At 46.1% G+C, this 22973-nt stretch overlaps 2 protein-coding genes across 2 annotated transcripts in view; one reads left to right on the forward strand and one right to left on the reverse strand.

Moving 5' to 3' along the window:
* The first annotated feature begins 637 nt into the window (after positions 1-637).
* Positions 638-6734, forward strand: LOC139763913 (uncharacterized). Its single transcript, XM_071690350.1, has 3 exons — positions 638-697; positions 3140-3256; positions 3725-6734. Exons 1-3 carry the CDS (start codon positions 683-685, stop codon positions 5612-5614), a joined length of 2022 nt encoding a protein of 673 aa, XP_071546451.1. The 5' UTR covers positions 638-682; the 3' UTR covers positions 5615-6734.
* Positions 6735-14037: 7303 nt separating this feature from the next.
* Positions 14038-22973, reverse strand: part of LOC139764035 (uncharacterized) — a 57275-nt gene continuing 48339 nt past the window's right edge. The window contains exons 5-9 of the mRNA XM_071690495.1: positions 20891-21174; positions 19525-19633; positions 19033-19239; positions 18702-18917; positions 14038-18049 (exon numbers count right to left, since the gene is read on the reverse strand). Coding sequence (XP_071546596.1) covers positions 17781-18049; positions 18702-18917; positions 19033-19239; positions 19525-19633; positions 20891-21174 — 1085 coding nt within the window. The 3' untranslated portion in view covers positions 14038-17780. The remainder of the gene's footprint in view (positions 18050-18701; positions 18918-19032; positions 19240-19524; positions 19634-20890; positions 21175-22973) is intronic.

Genomic DNA, 22973 nt, shown 5'->3' on the forward strand with positions numbered 1-22973 from the left:
AGGTCGCTGATCCCTGGCCTACAGTTTTTTTTCTCTCTCTCTCTTTTGTAAGTCTTGACGACCCCGGCCTCTCCCTGCATTTACGAACGTACTGTCGGCTTCAAATCATCGCCTAGGTGATCATTCGTAACTTGGGAGGTTTTTCTGTGGTGTCTTTCTCTCCTAATCGTTACTGTGGTCACAGGTAATTGCAAATGGAAAAAATGTTTCATCTAATCTCATCAACTGAAATCTATCGATCGTAGAGCTAATGTCTTCCGGCCTCAACGCTCAATGTCTCTCGGAGTTCTGCAAGTGTGATCCCGTGACACCGTTTCATAATACTCACGTAGATTCTTCACTTAATCAAGCTACTCGTGGTTGTCAACAGCCGAGAGTCTGTGATTTTGCCATTATACATAAAGAGTTCTAAATTGAATAATGATATTCGACGTGATAACACGTACACGTCAAGTGGTTATGACGAAAAGATAAGCTTTCTCTTTCTAAAATGCTCGGGCAATGGCGCCACGCCCTCTGCTCTCTCACCTCCGGCAATGACAGAAAACGTTCGCAATCGCCTTGCAATTAGAGAAAACGAGCTTGAGTTGCCGCTAGTATAAAGGTGGAGGAGAGACTCAGGTGCTCCAGTCGTTGGTCGACTTCTGGCCTGCCTAGTGCTGTGTGTTTCATTCATCCAGAGATGCAGGGATACTTGGTTCGTGCAATCAATTTGACATAAGTTATCATTACGAGAGCAGTATCTCATGACTTATTCTGAGAATGTACAGCTGGGCTTTGTGAAACTACTACTATTTCATCAAACTTTCGTCCTCTTTATAGTAACAACTTATAAGCTCATTCCGCTGCCCACATTTCTTCCCAATAGGCCCGACCTTGATATAGGCACCAGTGATCATGATCAACGTCTATATATATCAACATAAAAAGAAAAAAACTGAGTCAGATAGGTTGACCCAAAGTGAGATGACGCTAGATATTTTTCAAGAGCGTTCGTCTGGCGGAGGTGTTTGCGTCGTGTACTAACGAACTAACGACCACCTCGGGGACAACTCTGTAGTCAGAGGGAAGAAAATATTTCGTTCGGTTCCTCATGCGATGTGGCGCCTTGCAGACGGATCAGACAGAGGATGCTGCCACATCTGATATGAACATTTAAAGAAATATTGCTTACATTTTATAATTTGCTTCGATGACACTCTGCTCACTCACTCACATGCATCCTCACAACGTACCCATCTGCCATCCTCTTCCTAACCATCCCTTCCTAACCCTCTACCATCCCTCAATCCATCATACGTCCACCACCCTTACTCCCTTCACCCACATCTTCAACCCCAAAGCCTCCGCCACTCCAGCCTCCATCGCTGCCGTTGCGACCAACAACTTGTTCAAACCACACCTCCGACCACACCCTCGCCTCATCGTCGTCAACAAAGCCATCAATAGACCCAAAACGGTAACCACAACATCTAGAGGTCACCACTGCCTCTCGGGGTCACCGTTTTGACCTCTGTAATTCACGTGAGGTCAACAGGAACTAATGACATTTCAAGTAATCACGATCGGTAATGACGAAAGCGATTAGACTAACCAGTTCCATAATCGAAGTGATTACAGGTAATTACGGGTGATATTTTTTTTCACAGGTTTTCTGATATACAAAGGCGGGAGAGAGAGAGAGAGAGAGAGAGAGAGAGAGAGAGAGAGAGAGAGAGAGAGAGAGAGAGAGAGAGAGAGAGAGAGAGACTGTGGTTTGGTGTCGAACATCTGGTGAAAAAGTGTTCAAGGTCGGCGGTAATTTCCGAGGTTAAAGAGATTATCTAATAAGGTTGGGTGTACAGTGGGCGGCTGGGGTCATCATCATCACGTGACACTTGCATCATGACTCCTGACACCACTGAGCAGCACAGGTCAACACTCTTTAAGCACGACGTTACGACCCTTGATCACGACGGTACGACCCTTGATCACGACGGTACGACCCTTGATCACGACGGTACGACCCTTGAGCACGACTGTTCGACCCTTGAGGACGACGGCACGATCCATAAGAATGACAGTTCGATCCTTAAGGATCAAGTCAAAAGTCAAAGTCTGACCATCGTACCCAAAGATCGTGCCGTCGTTCACTAGGATCGTACCGTCGCGTTTAGGGATCATACGGTCGTGCACTAGGATCGTGCCGTCGTTCACTAGGATCGTGCCGTCGTGCTTAAGGATCGTATGTATCGTTCCTGGGTAATGAAGGTTTTCACCAGGGGTAACAGCCCTGGCAATACATCATGAGGACCTCCATCGACGTGAAGGTACACATACATGGTCACACACACACACACACATCCGCTGCTCCTGCTGACATTATTAACATTTCTGACATTGTTCCTGGTTCAGTAGATGGGAATGCTCAGGGCTATTTCCCGCATTCCTTTCAAAGTTCTTTCGTGTGTATATATTTTTTTCCTCTCTCCTCTCACGTTCTAAATAATCACTTTGTCACACATTACGGCACCAAATATTACATCATTTATATATCAGCATAATACATTCCTTGACTCTCGCCAGAGGGATCAGTGTCTTGATTTCGAGGACGAACTTGGGAAAGTGTGCAATTATTTATCGTCGCTTTCAAAATCATGACGAACACAATGCAAATCAAACTTCTTCCCTGGAGTACCCAGAGCTTTGTGTATTCATGGTAAGTCACGAGAACTTGGCAATTACTTTACAACTGCAAAACCAAAACGCTGAGGAGACGAAGGAATAGGGTATCTGGAGGACCTGGGCAGGTGTCGGGCGGCGGTCGGTCACAACACACTGCTGCTGTACAGGGTTGAGAAATCTTAAACAATAATCCCACACGAAGGACGTTCATTGTTGTCTTTATGAAATGATATGTGACCCAAGTTTCGTGATGGCAAATTAATTAATCAGTCGTTAATCTATGTGCCATACTTTAACGGTTTAGTATTAATGAAGCAAAATATAATGACTATAAAATACGTCCGACACTCAACAGCCGATCTGAGAATTACGTGTGTCCCAAGCTGTCTTCCACGAGCTCACAAACTGTAAATTGGATGTATATATAATACCTTCTCACTACGCTCATATCTTCACTAACACCTTTCCCTGCCAGGTCCCGACCCTGCTGGTGGCGCTACTGCTTGTGACATTGCTGGCGGAGTGCCGGGGACGCCCCCAGCAGGAGCAGCCACATCATGATGGCATTCCAGCCACCCTCTACACGTCACCGGTGAGTGAGGCGGGAGCATCTCAGGCAGGACAGGTCAGCAGAACTGGGTGTCCGTCTAGGGTGCGGGGGAGGGGTGGGCTGAGCAGGCTGGAGTGTAGGATATGATAAAGTGGGGGAGGACGGTTACTTTGGGTAGCATAAGGAAAGCTTTGAGGGAGGGGTAACAGTGAGTCTAGTGATGTGTGGTAAGGAAAAGGTAGGTGTTGAGTCTTGAGGTTGCGTGGAGGAACAGATGCCAAGGGAAGTGTGTATAATGCTGAGGGCTAGGGGATGACGGCACGTATGCTGCGTGTGTGCCTGACGTATGAAGTCCAGCAGGATACAGTATACCCGTGTCACTGATCCTAATAACGAAACCGTCTGACGTTATAGAGCAGAAAACAGGTCATAGTGAGGATCTACTTCTAGTTACTTTATCTATCTTCATCCATATTTTGCAGTCACCCCTCACCACCTCTGCCCACACAGGGTCCGGATGGGTACGAGTTCGAGTACCAGGTGGTGAAGGCTGGGTCATCGTGGGTGGAGAGCCGAGGGGAGTGGACCGACCAGTTGACCACCCATGGCTCCTATACCGTCAAGTTACCCGACGGTCGCCTTCAGAAGGTCACCTACACGGCCGACGACGACGGCTTCAAACCTGTCATCACCTACGAGGAGCCTGACGCAGGCGACGACGGGTACGGCCGGAAGAAGAACGTTGGGAAGAAAGTGGAAGGAGAGACCTACAGCAGGAAACTGAAGGTTGACAATAGTGAGAAGAAGGAAGACCGCGTCCTCCATGACGGGAAGATAGTACATCCAGCAGGGGAACTGGAGACGGTAGCGAAGTCCTTCGTCCGTCCAGAGTATGGGCGCCGACCCTATGGTGAAGACCACGGTCTTCCTCGGGTCCCTGGGCTGACCTACGACACAATGCTCCGCGATCCTCACAGTAGCAGCTACGGCCTTCACGAGAGCCACCCGACGGCGAGCGGGTATCAACCACCTACTCCTCCCATAACTTACCTCAACACTTCACCTAAACCCAGTCCTCTCATGTACCCTGGCAAGAAGCCTCACCCCGTCTTAGACATAGTAGAAAAGTATCAACATAAAATCCCAGGTTATCTCAAACACGCGTGGAGCCACAAATCCCCGGGACCGAAGTATTCCTTCACAAGGGCGAAGACTTACCTCATGAACACCCCACGACCCACCCACCAGCCCATGAGGGGGACACACGAAGCCACGCACCCGCACACGAGCAGACCTGCGACGGCACACAGCAGGACCTATGGACCCGGGGGGCAGGTGGAGGAGATCCAATCTGGCGAAATGTATTATGGAATGGAGAAGAATATGAGTGTGGAGGATGACGACATGATGATGTACAGAGATATGAAGGGAGAGCATGACATGATGTACAAAGACATGAAGAAAGACGATGACATGATGTACAAAGACATGAAGAAAGACGATGACATGATGTACAAAGACATGAAGGAAGACGATGACATGATGTACAAAGATATGAAGGAAGACGATGACATGTACAAAGATATGAAGGAAGACGAAGACATGATGTACAAACACATGAAGGAAGACGATGACATGATGTACAAAGATATGAAGGAAGACGATGATATGATGTACAAAGATATGAAAGAGAGAAATAGAAAAGATGAAGTCCTGTACAGACCTCTGTATGTCCACGACATCGATGTCTTGGGCATTAGGAGACACCCTCCTCACTCCTCCATGATGAGGACGTATGAGGAGGATGAAGAATCATCCGACGAAGCAGACGACGAACCCTCAGGCTACAAGAAGACGACCACAATGCCTCTCACTCGACCGTTCGCGACTTCTACTTACTTACCTTCGTCTCCGCCTCCGCCCGGCACCTACCGAAGTCCCTCCACCAGGAATCCTTACCTCCCGAACACCTCCGCCCCTCTACATGCCCCGTCTCCTACTGTCCCTCTTTCACGTTCCCCTAGGCCGTCTGAGGTTCCTCGCCAGGCGCCGCCCGTGGTGGGTCCTGCGGCTGCATCACCGTCCGCCGGAGCGACCTACACTCCGCCAGGCTCTCCCCAGCCTTTCCCTCACTCACCGTACCCCTCACCACCTCACAATTTACCCTACCTCAAGCCTCATCCTCCTCACTACCAACCTGCAGGGTCCCCATCTCACCACCTCCTCCACGACTACAGTTCATCAACTCAACTCTACTCTCAACCAATAGTTTATGTTCCACACTCACCTCCACTACCTCATCCACCTTCCACCCCACCATCCTCTGCCTACCTCCATCCACTTGCTGGAGCCTCTGAAATGGGTATGTTGGCTGAAAGTTCCATGGAGGAACATCACTGAAATGCTGAAGTAAACAATCTCTGTGTAAAATGCTTTAGTCTTCGTCATTAGCACTTCCTGTCTGTCTGTCACACATGTTAGTCTCTGGAATACTCAACAGACGCAGGCAAAACAGACACATGGTTCGCGTCGCAGGTGATGACATCATACAACATTGTATAAAAGTTGAAGTTCTTACAGTTCTGGAGTTATCATTAACAATCATCCTCTGTTATATTCACTTACGGGAAAGATTTAAACTACATTCTCTGACGTATACGTTCTTGAAAGACGATCTGCTTCTCTGTAGTAATTGTTGATGACAAAGCAGAAACGAATCAGTCAGCAAGTGAGCCACGCAGCCATGAAAGGCAATAGTCTGGTCTGGCCACAAAGTTCTGAAAGGTCTCCGACCGAGTCACTGAACAGGCCATTCAGTGGCTGGGGTCATGACGCCGAAACGAAAGTAGTGCAGCATAAGCTGGTGTGTTGAGCCGCTCAGCAGACGCATGGCTCAAACATTATATAAGAGAAGTATTGAATTTTCCTAACCTAACCTGGCTGGCGGGGATGAAGATGCCTCTGGGGGACAGAGAGCCAAGTGCTTTTAAGAGTATATTGTATTGTTATTGATGTAACGTTTGAAAAATCAGTTTCCTGTGTAGGTCTTAGAAATCTCAACCCTTTTTACGATTAATTAAAAATCTGGAATCTTTTTTATTACATTTTGTTTTAGTGCAGTTAATGAAATGGGTGAGCGTACATGTAACTGATAAAGGTAACGAAGGTAGACACACACACACACACACACACACACACTACTGTGCAGTGATCTTCTCATTACAACAACACAACGCTAAACTCTCGCCAGAGGAACGTAGTTAACGAAGACGAAGACTCACTTAACGATGAAGCGTAAACAAATGAGGTCAACAATTGTGGCCTGCAACTGCTGATGATGGAATTGGCAGCAAGGCGGGGCGGGGAAATGCATCTTTATTTCAACAGATATCTTTTATCGTCCATGAGATAATATCGGTAACTATCTAGCGTCTGGCTTACTGAATGTATGTCGGGAGTTGACTGATCACTGTCATGGTTCTTCCATGTTACGCTGTTCCTGGAAAATATAATACACTAATACAAATGGCTGTGTCTTTATTCCTCAAACCTTTAGGAAGATATCACGCCATATGCTGGCAAAAGGAGAGAGCAAACGACGTGCGGGGAGTAGGTGAGGAATGGGGTGTATTTAGGGAAACAGTGATGGTGGCATGCGCAAAAGATGAATGAGGCATGAGAAAGGTGGGAGGTGGGCAGATTAGAAAGGGTAGTGAGTGGTGGGATGAAGAAGTAAAGTTGTTAGTGAAAGAGAAAAGGAAGGAGTACAAATGACAGGGAGATGTACAGAAGAAAGCGGCAGGAGGTCAAGAGGAAGGGGCAAGGGGTTGAAAAAGAGGGTAAATCAGAGTTAGAGTGAAAGATTATCATTAAACTTTTGGAAGGATAAAAAGATGTTTTGGAAGGAAGTAAACAACGTGCGAAAGACAAGAGAATAAATGGGAACATCGGTGAAGGGGACAAGAGGGGAAGTGATAACAGGTAGTGATGAAGTGAGGAGGAGTATTTTGAAGGTTTTCTGAATGTATCTGATGATAGAGTGATAGATATAAAGTATTTTGCTCGGAATGATGTGCAAGGCAAGGAAGGGTTTGGATGGTATTGTAGTGGAATTTATCAAGAAAGGGGGTGACTCTTGTTGGTTGGTTGGTAAGGATATTTAATGTATGTATGGATCATGGTGAAGTGCCTCAGTATTGGCGGAATGCATGTATAGTGCCATTGTAAAAAGTCAAAGGGGATAAAGGTGAGTGTTCAAACGATAGAGGCATGAGAAGCATAAATTTGTTGAGTATTCCTAGGAAATTGTATGGAAGGGTATTGATTGAGAGGGTGAAGGCATTTACAGAGCATCAGACTGGGGAAGAGCAGTGTGATTTCGGAGGTGGTAAAGGATGTGTGGGTTAGGTGTTTGCCTTGAAGAATGTGTGTGAGAAATATTTAGGAAAACAGACGGTTTTGTATGTGGCACTTATGGATCTGGAGAAGGCATATGATAGGGTTGATAGAGATGCGTTGTGGAAGGTCTTTAGAGTATATAGTGTGGAGAGATGCGTTGCGGAAGGTCTTAAGAGTATATGGTGTGGGAGGTAAGCTGCAAGAAGCAGTGAAAAGTTTTTACCAAGGATGTAAGGCATGTGCACGAGCAGGAGGAGAGGAGAGTGACTGATTCCCAGTGAGGGTCGGTCTGTGGCAGGGGTGTGTGATACCTCCATGGTTGTTTAATTTGTTTATAGATGGGGTGGTTAGGGAGGTAGGTGCAAGAGTTTTGAAGAGAGGGGCGAGTTTGCAGTCTGCTGGGGATGAGAGGGCCTGGGAAGTGAGTATGTTGTTGTTCGCTGATGATACAGCACTGGTGGCTGATTCACGTGAGAATCTGCTGAAGTTGGTGACTTGAGTTTAGAAAAGTATGTGAAAGGAGAAAGTTGAGAGTAAATGTGAATGAGAGCAAGATTATTAGGTTCAGCAGCGTTGAGGGACAAGTTAATTGGGATGTAAATCTGAATGAAGAAAAATTGGAGGAAGTGAAGTGTTTCAGATATCTGGGAGTGGACTTGGCAGCGAATGGAATCATGGAAGCGGAGTCACACGGTAGGGGAGGGGGCGAAGGTTCTGGAGACGATGAAGAATGTGTTGAAAGAGGAAACGTTATCTTGGAGAGCAAAAATGGGTATGCTTGAAGGAATAGTAGCTCCAACAATATTATATAGTTGCGAGGCATGGGATATATATATATATATAGGGTTGTGCGGAGGAGGGTGGATGTGTTGGAAATGAAATATTTGAGGACAATATGTGGTGTGAGGTGGTTTGATCGAGAAAGTAATGAAAGGGTAAGAGAGATGTGTGGTAATAAAAAGAGTGTGGTTCAGAGAGCAGAAGAGGGTGTGAGGAAAGACTGACAAAGAGGATATATGTGTCAGAGGTGGAGGGAATGAGAAGCGGGAGACCAAATTGGAGGTGGAAGGATGGAGTGAGACAGATTTTGAGCGATCGGGGCCTATACATACAGGAGGGTGAGAGGGGTGCAAGGAATACAATGAACTGGAACGATGTGGTATACCGAGGTCGACGTGCTGTCAATGGACTGAACCAGGGCATGTGAAACGTCTGGGGTAAACCCTGGATAGCTTTGTGGGGCCTGGATGTGGAAAGAGAGCTGTGGTTTCGGTGCATTATATGTGACAGCTGGAGACTGAGTGTGAACGAATGTGGCCTTTGTTGCCTTTTCCTACCGCTACCTCGCGCGTGCGCGGGGGGAAGGGGGGGTGCCATTTCATGTTTGGTGGGGTGGCGACGAGAATGGATGAAGGATGCAAGTATGGATATGTACATGTGTATACATGTATATGTCTATGTATATGTATGTATACGTTGAAATGTATAGGTATGTATATGTGCGTGTGTGGGCGTTTATGTATATACATGTGTATGTGGGTGGGTTGGGCCATTTCTTTCGTCTGCTTCCTTGCGCTACCTCGCTAACGTGGGAGACAGCGACTATGTACAATATATATATATATATATATATATATGATACCGACGGCACCCGGTGCGTGGTGTGCAACATGGGATCTGTAGGAAACCCTTTAAAGTGATAGGCAGGCACACCCCACCACACGACTGGAGGGGTAAAGAATCGCTCAGCTGGCGGTACATGACGTGATCATCTGGCGAAGCTGGCAACTACTGAGGAGAGTAATGACGTCATGACCTTCATGCTGAATATATGAGCGAGTCGGCGGCTCATTAGGCAGCAAAGGTCACGTAGATCAACAACATACCGTGTTCCTATGGTACTTGCTGTGACGACGTCAGTGCAAAGGTTGTGATGTCCTTTAGCGGTTGTGTATGTTCCATGGTATTATAGCAGCGATTGTATATGGCGTTGTATGATGTATGACGTTTGTAGCAGTGGTTGTAGATGCATGGTGCTGTATGATGCACGACAGTTGTGACTGGTTGTAGATGTATGGTGTAGTATGATGCACGACGGTTGTAGCAGTGGTTGTAGATACATGATGGTTGTAGCAGTGGTTGTAGATGCATGATGGTTGTAGCAGTGGTTGTAGATACATGATGGTTGTAGCAGTGGTTGTAGATGCATGATGGTTGTAGCAGTGGTTGTAGATGCATGATGGTTGTAGCAGTGGTTGTAGATGCATGATGGTTGTAGCAGTGGTTGTAGATGCATGATGGTTGTAGCAGTGGTTGTAGATGCATGATGGTTGTAGCAGTGGTTGTAGATGCATGATGGTTGTAGCAGTGGTTGTAGATGCATGATGGTTGTAGCAGTGGTTGTAGATGCATGATGGTTGTAGCAGTGGTTGTAGATGCATGATGGTTGTAGCAGTGGTTGTAGATGCATGATGGTTGTAGCAGTGGTTGTAGAAGCATGATGGCTGTAGCAGTGGTTGTAGATGCACGATGGTTGTAGCAGTGGTTGTAGATGCATGATGGTTGTAGCAGTGGTTGTAGATGCATGATGGTTGTAGCAGTGGTTGTAGATGCATGATGGTTGTAGCAGTGGTTGTAGATGCATGATGGTTGTAGCAGTGGTTGTAGATGCATGATGGTTGTAGCAGTGGTTGTAGATGCATGATGGTTGTAGCAGTGGTTGTAGATGCATGATGGTTGTAGCAGTGGTTGTAGATGCATGATGGTTGTAGCAGTGGTTGTAGATGCATGATGGTTGTAGCAGTGGTTGTAGATGCATGATGGTTGTAGCAGTGGTTGTAGATGCATGATGGTTGTAGCAGTGGTTGTAGATGCATGATGGTTGTAGCAGTGGTTGTAGATGCATGATGGTTGTAGCAGTGGTTGTAGATGCATGATGGTTGTAGCAGTGGTTGTAGATGCATGATGGTTGTAGCAGTGGTTGTAGATGCATGATGGTTGTAGCAGTGGTTGTAGATGCATGATGGTTGTAGCAGTGGTTGTAGATGCATGATGGTTGTAGCAGTGGTTGTAGATGCATGATGGTTGTAGCAGTGGTTGTAGATGCATGATGGTTGTAGCAGTGGTTGTAGATGCATGATGGTTGTAGCAGTGGTTGTAGATGCATGATGGTTGTAGGAATGGTTGGTTGTAAATCTTACATGGTATTGTAGTAGTAGTTGCAGATATTGTACGAACACATGCAAGTGATACTGAACTGGTGATGATCATGAAGTTTGTGGGAAGATGAAGAAGTTGGGAGTAAAAATGTGAAAAAGAAAATGAAAGAAAATGATGAAGAGAAGGAAAGAATCAGACGATACAGACAGACAGAAGCCACAATGGTGGATAAACATGCAATAGTGACCAAGATTTCTGCTGCTAATTCTACTGTCAGCCATTTCTGCTACATGTTCAACTATTGGTAAGGCCGTTAATGTCATATCTGCTACTTTTGCTGCTACTACGACTGCTGTTCCCGCCATTTCTGCTACCTTTGTTGCTATTGCTACTGCTACCATTTCTGCTACCTGTGTTATCACTACAAGTACCTCTGCCACATGCAATTACCAATGTTTTCTAATAACAGGATGACGGGCAAGGCCGCTACAGGCGCCTCCACGGCTGGACGTAGATACATCAGTGAATACTGTGGTGCCGATCGACCTCCGTCTGGGATCCTCATCAGGACTACTGCTATAAATACTGCAGCACTGAACAGTTGGTTTGATAATATGATCAAACGTTTCTGATTCGTCTTAACCTATTACCAATGAGCCACAACGATTATACAAGGCTCATTAGAAAAGTTGTTTGACATATTCCTGAAACTGTCCAAGAATTGAAAAGTAAACTATTATTAAGAAAGATAAGCTGTAACAAAAAAAAAAATTATGAATAAATCAATGATGGAGCGAAAGAGGTTTAGCATGACCGGGGCCTGACCACGCAGGAGGCTGTGGTGTGCAGAGAGAAGATCGATGTGTTATTGCACAGGAGTTCCTGCAGCCGTCTCACGAGAACACAGCCCTGTTGCCAGAGTGAAGCCTCTGGGTTCGCTCACAATGAATCATGGGCTCGGGATTCACAGCGGCACCGATGCCATCATGATTCGAATGTGAGAGCCGTGAGTTCACCAATGGACCTTCGAGACTTTTCTTAGCGACTTAAACGTACATGGGTTGCATTGGGGGCCGAGGAGCGCAGGCGTGTAAATACAGCTACAAATTAGAACCTAATCGTTATAATACACATCGATCATGAACACATAATACGTAATAAACAATCCATAAAGACATACACGCTTCTGGTTGTCACGATGTGTCAGGTCAGATGGCAGCTGCACAATCAATGGGCCCAAAGATATCTCTGGTTTTCTACGAATCGTCCACAGTAACGCGGAGGGAAAGCAGAAGCCAGAGAAACGGATTTTCTCTGGGGAACCATCGGACACATTGTAATTGTGTGGACACAATATTATCATTCTTATACATATCCGTTATAATATCTTTCCATCACTACGTTCTAGAAATCGTGCTTTTACATATGTACAAATATGTATCTAGAATGTCTGACCTTTATGTTAAACAAGACATCATGTTCAGATCGTCAACTGACCCTTGAGGGTAAACAAACATTCCAGAGAGAGCGGCAGCAGAGATCACACAGACGCCTGACCTAGACCCTCTCATTACTGGGTGAATTATAAAGTAAGAGTTAGTCATATTAGTAATTGTCAAGAACGCGAAATTGCTGTTTGCAGCAAATCATTAGGTGTTAATGTGGCTGGCGGGAAGTTAGGAAACTGTGATGATAGTCATTACGAAGCTGCATGATTAGCAAGGAAAAAAAGTATATATTACTTGCCTTTACATCTACACGTACGAAGTGTAGGTAGATACGCTTCACGAGGTTAAAGGCTTTGTCGTTAACAGTTAATGTGTTTGTAGAGGCTTGATGGAAAGTCTGGAACAAAAAAGGAAAAGTTTTGACAGTTAACGTAGCCATATGCGATTCATACTACAGTCTACAGGGTCACATATACATTGTACAGTATAATATAGCCAGTTGTGGAGTAAACAAAATGTAAAGGGTTACATGTGGATCATAAACTTTTACAGAGACATAGTGGATCATAAAGTATTACAGACACATGTGGATCATAAAGTATCAGAGAAACACATGTGGATCATAATTACAGATACATGTGGATCATAAAGTATTACAGAAACACATGTGGATTACACAGTTCACAGGATCACAAGTGGACTAAACAGTATTACATAGCCAGCTCTGGATTATACACTATAACCTAATCAGTTGTGGATTATACAGTTCACAAGGCCAGATGTTGATGACGCAGTATCCCATAGCAAGATGTGGACTGATACATTTTGGTGGACGTGGGAGGAACCTTCGTGTGTGTGTCATGACGGCCACGGTAGAGGGAGGGTACTACAGATAACACTATGGCTTCTTCATCATGTCTCCGGTGACAGGATGGGAATGGAGGGAAACGTATCCTTGAAATACCTGTGGCTGTGGGTCAGAGGGACTACCCTATCCCTGGGAACTGATATAAGGTCCTGATCGGCGTCAAGTGTCCTCCTTGGGCCTCGTACTCGAGCAACGTCTTACTTGGGGATTAAACATATAGATATGACCAAAACTTGAGAAAAACTTGGATTAGCCCAGTGATTTCCAAACTTGAGTCTGTCAGCCCCATCACAAACTTACTGAGCCTTCACTGACCCCATGTCAAATGCTCGACAAATAATAATCATATATATATATATATATATATATATATATATATATATATATATATATATATATATATATATATATATATACACACAAACTAAACCAGCAAAACCGAACAAGTGTTGAACAAAATAAACCAATGAAAAATACCATTTAATTTAAGATCACATCCTCAGTGAGGTAGATGGACCTGAAGATGATAAGTTTAACTCTCCGTGTCTCAATGGTCAACTTGTTTTGGACGTGAATCAGTGATCTGGTTTCAGACAGGTCCACTTGTGCCGTCATGCCACTTGAACTAATCTTTTGCATAAAATCTGATAATTCCATCATTCTAATGATAATAATCCGGTCATATTTCTCCATCATCTTACGTGAAGCATAGAAACTTAATAGGACTTTCCTTTATATCATATACGATTAACTAAACTTCTTTTGATCCCTAAAATTTTGTCAACCCTCAAGACATATATCGACCCCCTGCAGAATTCCATCGACCCCTGAGGGTGTATAACGACCAATCTGGACACCACTAGGTTAAGCAGAGACCACCTGATCATTTGGGTCGGCTTGAAGGATGACTAGGCGGGAGACACTTTCCAAATAGCATTCATAAAGGAAAATAATTTTCATATCTTTATTGTAAACCAAGATACATATCCCATGATACATACTCCAAGATACATATCCCACGATACATCCCCCAGGTACATACTCACCTCTCAATAAGCGAGGTGACCATTATCAGTAACAACAACAACAAAGTTTATATGATACATTATTGTGGTTACCTGCTGGAGGGCGACTGCTGGCCGACTCACAGTCAGTCGGGCGAGCCTGAGTGGTGGCTGGACCAGTCAGAAGGAGAGGGAAGATCCTTAGGCTAATTTTCAATTCATCTTAAAATATTTCAAGTTATCCAGAATATATGTTTATCTAAATATTTCATTCCAGGTTATTTGCCGTTCCTAAAAAAGTTTTCATCACGAAACCTTTTTATCGGGGCTTAAACCCAACCAACAGACTGAGAGGAAGCCTTCCAGGCAGCACAAACCAGCCTCAAGACCTCCCCCTGCCTCCCTGGTCCACACACACACACACACACTTTCCTACATAATCTCCAGGGCAGTATATCCTACATATACCACAAGGTACTCCTCCTCAGCTCTTCCTGCCGCATCCTGTAGCCAAAGGGAGTTATGGGACGGATGGTGCCTTCTGCTTGACCATCCTTCCTCTGTGACTAATAAGATTAGGAAATCTAGATACCATTACTGTCCTCCAGCAGATAACCTCGTCATGGACCATCTGTACTCTGTCCTTCATACACACACACACACACACACACACACACACGGGGTGGAGCTGCAAGAGAATAGTGTTGTTATAAAAAGCTTGGAGTCTCAGCTTGTCTCGTCCATCAGTCTCTGCAACTCACAACCTCAGCCATACTCCACTACTCAACCAATATCCAATGAAATCCACAACAGAACATCGGACATAAAACGGAAACATTTACTGATGGATATACATAAATGATCAACGGATATAAAAGATAGATACATTTTTTTTTTTAAACCAAGGATACTCGATGATAAGTTCTAGGAACGTTGTGGTGTGTGGGAGGAGTGCAGTTTAGTGTGAGGTACGTCTATCGTGAGTCAGTATGAGTATAATATATCTAGTGTGGAAGCGGTTGAGTGAGCATGTTGTGTGCTTGAAAAAACGGACCTTTCTTTTTGTGAGGAATTTTCCTGTGTACAAAGACGATTTCCCTATATGTAATGACTTGAGTATCGCTTGTATGAAAATCTGATTAACTGACACAAAGCTTCTTTTTGCCTCTAAAGATCCAGTCACGGGGAAGGACATGGTAATTGAGGCACCTCAGGAAAGACAGACAGGGAAATCTGGAACAACAGAACTTAACCAAACATAACATGAAATGGGAGGTGCAGAGGAGGGAAGAAGATGATGATGATGAAAATAGTATAAAAACTCATACTAGAGAGAAAATAGAATAAGGGAAACATAAACAACAAGAACTAATCGTCATAAGGGGCTAATAATAATAATAATGGAATTACTTGTTAATGAAGACACTAATATGGCAACCGACAAATGGAACAAAATATAAACATGAAAAGAACGAGAACATAGTCAAACGATAATAGATATTACTGTAGACAGACAAATAATAATAATAATGATAATAATCTGTACTGAGACTAAATGACTCTTCATATAACTAAATGGGTAGTCCAAGCTGTAGCTTAGCATATCTTCACTCTTTAAGGAACCCATAACAAGAAATATAATCTCTACATCAGTTATAATCTGTATGACATAAAATGGCATCACATCTCAAGAAAACTGGAAGTAATCAGTGAAAATATTCTGACGTTGCCAACAATCAAAAGTAATTCACGAAAGAGAATAGAATGAACGTTAAAAACACTTGAGAGAGCAACATGATGAGAAATTACATAAACATTTTTCATAATATGTAAACATGAAGAGACTGGCCCTAAAATTACATACTCCACACATGACACTAACAGTAAATTTCGGTAAAAGAAGTAAAATTAATCCTCGTGTTCGTTATCATCACATCGTAAACAGCAACAAAACAACGAGACTGGTAACGCTGAACAGCTGGAGGTCTGGCGGGGACTGCTGTGTGGAGCGAACATTATCTTGGCAACCGCAGCTGAGCCGTGCACTCGTAGCACAAGCGGAACCAACACGAAAGAAACGGGAATATCTTATGAATATTCAAAACCTATAAACGAAAACTATAATCATAATAAGTGGGGCCCCAACAGTGTATAGTTTTCTGCCCATTAATAGATTGTAACAGACACACACACTCACTCACACACTAATATATATATATATATATATATATATATATATATATATATATATATATATATATATATATATATATATATATATATATATGGCATCCTTCTGGTATGATAATACATTTAATTAATCACACACACGACACCTCCGGCCAGCGTCCGACTTGATGGCAGTGCCACACACGTTAGCGGGGAGAACTGAACGTTTTCTTGGTCAACACATCACCGGGACGGCCGAGGCAGCGCCGGCCAGTCGCACCTCTCACGCGGTAAGGGAGACTTAGGATCTATGTACACTTCCCGGGGGTTCACTGACGCACAGAGGAAGGCAGGACGACCCGACGTGATCAAGGGCTATGTATATATGCAGTGAGAGCGTGTAAATGGCCTCAGGATAGTCTTGAACCCCTGGAGGAGGTGTTCAAGACTTGACTGGTGGTTATAACTTGACGGTGACAAGCCTCGATGACCGTGGCAGTCGACAGGCGTAAACCCTACCTAACCAACCAAGATGAGAGCCAACGAGAGCAGACTGGGTAACGATAAGGAAACCAACACACGTAAAACATGCTGTCCAGACAACATGATGCAGCCTGACGAAATACATGAAAGCAACTTGATCCAGAATGAGACACAAACCTGTGTTTCTCTGCTGAGGAATTTCAATTTCTTTTGTTTTTTTTTTACAGTTGAGAAATGTGACGTGTTTGTCGTATTGAGGTCTCTCCAGCATCACCCAGCTTCCCTCTAGGCTCTGCCTATACGGTCGTCTAACAACGAAGCATCTATAATATAGCAATATATATATGTATATGTATATAACTTTTAATACAGGTAAAGCTATGTCCACGCTTACAGCGAATCTTTTTTCATAAAATATCAGATCCTGTACTTATATACGTATGTACATCTTACACATTGTGCAGCTGCTGTGCACACACCGGGTGTTTACAGGCGCCTCCAGTGTTTACAACGAAACGTAACAAAGGCTACAACGCCACAATTCCTACACTGTGGTTGGTGGTCAAGCACCAGGAGGATGTTGTACTGTCCATACATCACATGTGTTTGCATCCCTGCACATCTGCAACACACTGCGAGTTTCTCACAGGTCGAACACTTCGCCTCTTGTTAAGGCAAGAGTAAATAACACGTCTCCACTTTTGTTTCCGCCACGAATGACGCGTCTTCCTATCTTTTAAGAGCTGCAGGAGCCTGGGTTGAACGTCTCCTGAGCGAAACTGATGACTGCACAAGCAACCTCACAGGTGTGAGATGTCAATGAGGTGAAGAACATTATCTTTTTCTTTAAAAGAAAGGAAGGAGAAAACTCCACCGATCAACCCTGACTGAGTCAACGTAATAAAAAGAAAACGGAAATTGTGACGGTAACCTGTGCACGCGGGCGCTACAGTGCACTATGTAAGTCCAGTCACGTGACGTTTCAGGAACAATTAAGTCTCGTCGGGGAGAAGGGTTGACGCAGTCGTCGAGACGGCTTATCTGACGCAGGCGTGGAGGTGGTGCGACCTGGCACAGGCCTGCAGCTGGGGCATAGGGTCGTGGGCCACGTCACCCCCTGACGTGGGAAGCCCTCCGGTGCCGTCAGCGGCGCCGACGCCCACGCCAGCTGTCCCCGGATGCCCCATGGGTCCACGGGCCGCCGCCTGCACCAGGAATGCCTCACTCTGCCTGGGGTCGAACTTGGTCTTGTCTACGTGAGCGAGAGAGTAGTCGCAGTAGCTGGCGTCCACGCCTCGGTCCATACCTGCGGAGGGACGTGAGAGGTGAGGTTTGGGGGGTCGGGACTGTGGGACAGGAAGGTGAGGCACTGGAGACACCACTGTATGACCTGGGGCCCAAGATGGAGTGCGACGTGGGGTCAGGTCGGCTAACAAGGCGTCTGTCTGACATACGGAGTCATCTGAGGCCTTAGTGATGATGCATCTGAGCAAACGTCTGAGAAATACCCGTTGCTAGAATAAGGAAAATAATCAACATGCATATTTACAACACATAACGAGGAACATATACAACGACATCTGTCCGAACAAAAGGCAAAATATATCATTACCAGAGGAGGTTTAGGGTGTGGCAACACTCTTGGACACTTGCTCCTGGATGTCAACAAACAAGCTATAAACAAATGACTTGGTCTATTTCCGGAAAACACAGAAAATAAACCCAAGACAGATTTAGTGTTTGCGGAGAATGCCAGCAATTCCAAGGAAGATTCTTATCAATCATCTTGCTCGGACGTGTCTCAGGTTAGTGGGATCCATCAGCCTCCCTCATCTATCGATTCTACCAGACGTGTGACTCAGTTCGCCTCCCTACACTCCTGGTGCGGTGTACGGCGAAGGTTTGTTCACTTAAGGTTCACTTGGCCAGAGCTCAGCCTCTGTTGGAGATCAACTTACCGATGTTGGCGTTCATGTTCTTCAGGTCGTCCTTCTGCATAGCTAGCGAAGAGGTCACATGGTCAGGGAGGTAGTCGTAGCCGAACTTGGCGAACTGGGAGTAGGAGGCGAGGTCGTACTGGGTGGGCGGGGCGGACGACCAGGTCATGTGAGGCGCCAGGAGGTGTTGGGCAGCTGCTGCCGCCCCTGGGGACCCCGTCGACCACGCTGCCGCAGCTGTCGGAGGTCACACTAGGTAAACAGAGGTCATGGAGGGTCTGTAAATCGTAGGGAAGGATATCATCCAAAGGTCAGAGAGATGAAGATAAAGTTTGTGGGATTAACGTCTCACCAGCGTAGGAGGCAGCAGCGGCCGCCCTAGGGTAGTAGTGGTGAGGGAAAACCTTGAGTCCTGCCCGACGGTCGTAGTGGCCGCCGCCCGCGCCACCCACGCCCATGCCACCTTCCTGTCGCCCGCCACGCCCGCCCTCACCCCCACCGAAGCCAAGGGTCAGCAGGGCTTCGGGGTCACATACGAACTTGTACACGTACCGCTCACCTGAGGAAAAAGGTCGAAAGTCTGACTTCTTCTTTTTGTAGGTACCAAAACATTCTGACAGAATTAAAGCTGTTTCATCATAATGTAAATCTACAGGTCAAACGTGCTCATGACCTGTTCATGAGGTGTTCATGGTAATTAAGCTTATCCATATTTTTTGGAGGGAATTGAAAAAAAATACATGCATATGTATATATATATCATTGGTTTTCAGTGAGCATACAGTGTTGAACACTACCGGACAACCCCCCCATCAGGAACGTGGGGCGCCAGGGTCTGCCTCACCTGCCACCTTCTGCATGATGCCCTTCTCGTAGTAGTACCGCAGAGAGCGACTGAGTTTGTCGTAGTTCATGGCTGGTCTGTTCTTCTGCAGACCCCACCGCCGTGCAACCTGCCGACGACCACATCACTGGTTAGTACACACACACACACACACCACTGGTTACTACACACACATACACCACTGGTTATCATCCGGACACTACTGCTTAGTGTACGTCCGCCAAGGGCTGATACACCCTCTCCACTGGTTAATATATCCACACCATTGATCAGGACACGTCCGCCACTGGTTCGGACACACGCACACACCATCATTACCCCCCCCGCTTGCAGTAACCCCGGCACCATCTGGCAGACAGTGAGGTCACCTCACGGCCCGGGATGACGTGAGCGATGACACCCCTGCCCTGAGCTGCTTACCGGATTACTGTGATATGTGATTACTGCTGCCCGGGACGGTGGTGTACCAGTGGCCTGGATGACGGCATCGGTGGTCCTGGTGGCTGGATTAACAGCACTGGCGGTATCACGATAGTGTCACGCCCCTGACACCAGGTGGCACCTCGGGGCCACACACAGCAAGACGTAACCCTTGTTTACCATGATCATGTGACGCGCCCGAGAGGAAGAAGGTGCAGGTCAGTGCCCTTCGTGGGCATGTCTGACCAAGTGTCATCCTTAACTTTCCATGTCCACTTCTTCCTCGACGTGTTGAACAACAACCCCGGGGGACTCCGTGCCCCCTCCAATCCACGAACTGTAAGGAACTATCCCGTCCTGGGTGGCATAACCCCCAGGGGACCGCCGGGAGTCTTCCCCCCTCCCCAGGGCGACACAACCCCCAGAGGCCGTCAGGGAGCCGTCCCCCAGGGTAGCACGAACTCAGAGTAATCCCCGGGACACATTACAGTCAGCAGCTAATCCACCACCACATTAGGATTCCACTTCTAAGCTCTTGCCTGCATTGGCATCCCGCTGTTACTGGCTGGTGGGCAACGTGTGGCTCGAGGTGGACGAGTCGCCACCGTACAACTTAACACCACCGGGTTGGACGCACGGGACGTAGCTTGGCTGGTGGCGGTCTCTCCTGCGGTGAGCCACCCAGCGGCAAGTATCCCTGCGCCAAACCTCCCCTCCTCCTACCCAACCCCCTCTTCCTCGGTCTTTAAGTACGTTCCAATTACGGTCTCTACACCTTCAGGGTTCTTCCCTAAGTGAAGTCTGAACCTCTTCCGTCCTCACTGCCTCTGGTATATCAAAACCTCCCGCCTCCCTGACCCTCCTCTGGCCTCAACAACAGCTCCCCTCCTGCCCGCCCCCTCAGCTAAGCTGGACCGCTCCCGGGTCAAGTGAGGGCGGCACCCACCTCCTCGGGTTCGATGAGCTTGAACTCCATGCCTCGGCCGGTCCAGGCGATGCATGAGGCGTTGGCTGGGTCGTGAAGCAACGCCACCAGGAATTGCCACAGCTGCAGTGACCCCCGCCGGTAGGGCGCGCCACTCCCCGTACTGCTGGAAGAGGCCCCTGCCGGGCCCCCCTGCTGGACTAGACCGCCCTCCCCCTGCTGATGGGGGGAGGGCACGCCGCCTCCTCCGCCGCCCCCTCCGTCCGCCTCGGCAGAGCGCCACCCGCAGCTCTCCACGCTGAACTCTGCAATATGGGAGACGATCAGCGCGTGCGCGCACACACACACACACACACACACACACACACACACATACACACACACACACACACACACACACACACAACGTAACCTGTAACATAACACGAGAGTTAGCAAAGATCTTACGCCGTGACTCTGGTGGATTTCTGTGAGAATAATTAGTAAAAAAAATGAAGGAAAGCCTTTGACTCTATCCCGCACAGAAGACTGATACTGAAGTTGGCCCGGAGTCAGAGCAAGACTGAGCCATGGCACTGATAGCCACCTACCTGGGCGAGAAGCCGGGCTTACTGCTGAGATCATTACTATTACTGATCTAAGTAAAGGTTTTACGTGAGGGGAAACAAATCAAATTCTCCTCACAAATTTACGTCAACCATATCATTATCATTATCATATATGCGATAAATACAACAATGGTAACTAAAGAATTTGAAGTACTGGCAAAGTTAATCATCAATCTAAAGAAAAATTCCACGAGCAATGACTATCAAAATTATGATGATGTCAACGCACTGCAATGAATATGGTAATACTTAAACTACTACTACTACTAAGTGTAGCTACTACTACTAATACTAATACTACAAATACTACTACTACTACTATTAATAAAAGTAGTAATAATAATGAAGCAGGTCATTAATCTGAGGATGTTGAACTCATCAGACGAGATCACTACAAGACACAACCAAAACAGTGAAGCATTCTGATGTGGTCTGGAAATCTGTTATTAACTGTGAGGCGATGATGCTGGTAAGTCTCTCACGGATACCTGTGGAGCCTCATGATATGTAAACATCTCATGGCAGGTGGGGAGCCTCATGACCGCCCTCACAGAAGGCCGGGGGAGCCTCATGACCGCCCTCACAGAAGGCCGGGGGAGCCTCATGACCGCCCTCACAGAAGGCTGGGGGAGCCTCATGACAGCCCTCACAGAAGGCTGGGGAAGCCTCATGACAGCCCTCACAGACACCAGGAAAATAAAACTATATTTATATTCTTTACAATGAGAGAAAAAAACCTAGTTTTCCTTGACGCAGGGAGAGGAAAATATCAGAATATCAGGAAAAAACGAGACAAAACCATGATGAAGACGTGCCCGGCCCCGCCCCTCCCGACAGTAATGAAGACACACAAAAAATAATGACAATAACACAAAAAATAATGACAAAAAAAGGGGGAGGGAGAATTTTCCCGCCTCCCCCCCCCTCCCCCTCAACGCCCCTGATGGCCACAGGGGGAACTTCCGCTCGTGGAGAGAGAGAGAGAGAGAGAGAGAGAGAGAGAGAGAGAGAGAGAGAGAGAGAGAGAGAGAGAGAGAGAGAGAGAGAGAGAGAGAGGGAGAGAGAGAGAGAGAGAGAGAGAGAGAGAGAGAGGGAGAGAGAGAGAGAGAGAGGGGAGTAAGGAGGGGGTGAGGTCGACAACTTCCTTTCATATATCATCAGAAGGACATATACTCTAGATATATTCCTGGCTAACTGTGCTCTCTAGCTGCCTGTGTTTCTCTTGAAACACACACACACACACACACACACACACACACACACACACACATACACACACACACACATACACACACACACACATATATATATATATACATATATATATATATATATATATATATATATATATATATATATATATATATATATATAGATAGATAGATAGATAGATAGATAGATATATAGATAGATAGATATTCCTTTCTTTAGTAGAAAAATTCTTGGTTGACTTGTTCGTCTGTTCCTTCTTTTGGAAAGTCATACAAGAGGAGAGG

The sequence above is a fragment of the Panulirus ornatus genome, chromosome 48, assembly GCF_036320965.1.
Source record: "Panulirus ornatus isolate Po-2019 chromosome 48, ASM3632096v1, whole genome shotgun sequence".
NCBI classification, from domain to species: Eukaryota; Metazoa; Arthropoda; class Malacostraca; order Decapoda; family Palinuridae; genus Panulirus; species Panulirus ornatus.

Excerpts from the sequence above, each read along its gene's own strand:
- LOC139763913 (XM_071690350.1), top strand. Across the intron at positions 3,257-3,724 it reads CCACCCTCTACACGTCACCG|GGTCCGGATGGGTACGAGTT; the intron begins GTGAGTGAGGCG and ends CTGCCCACACAG.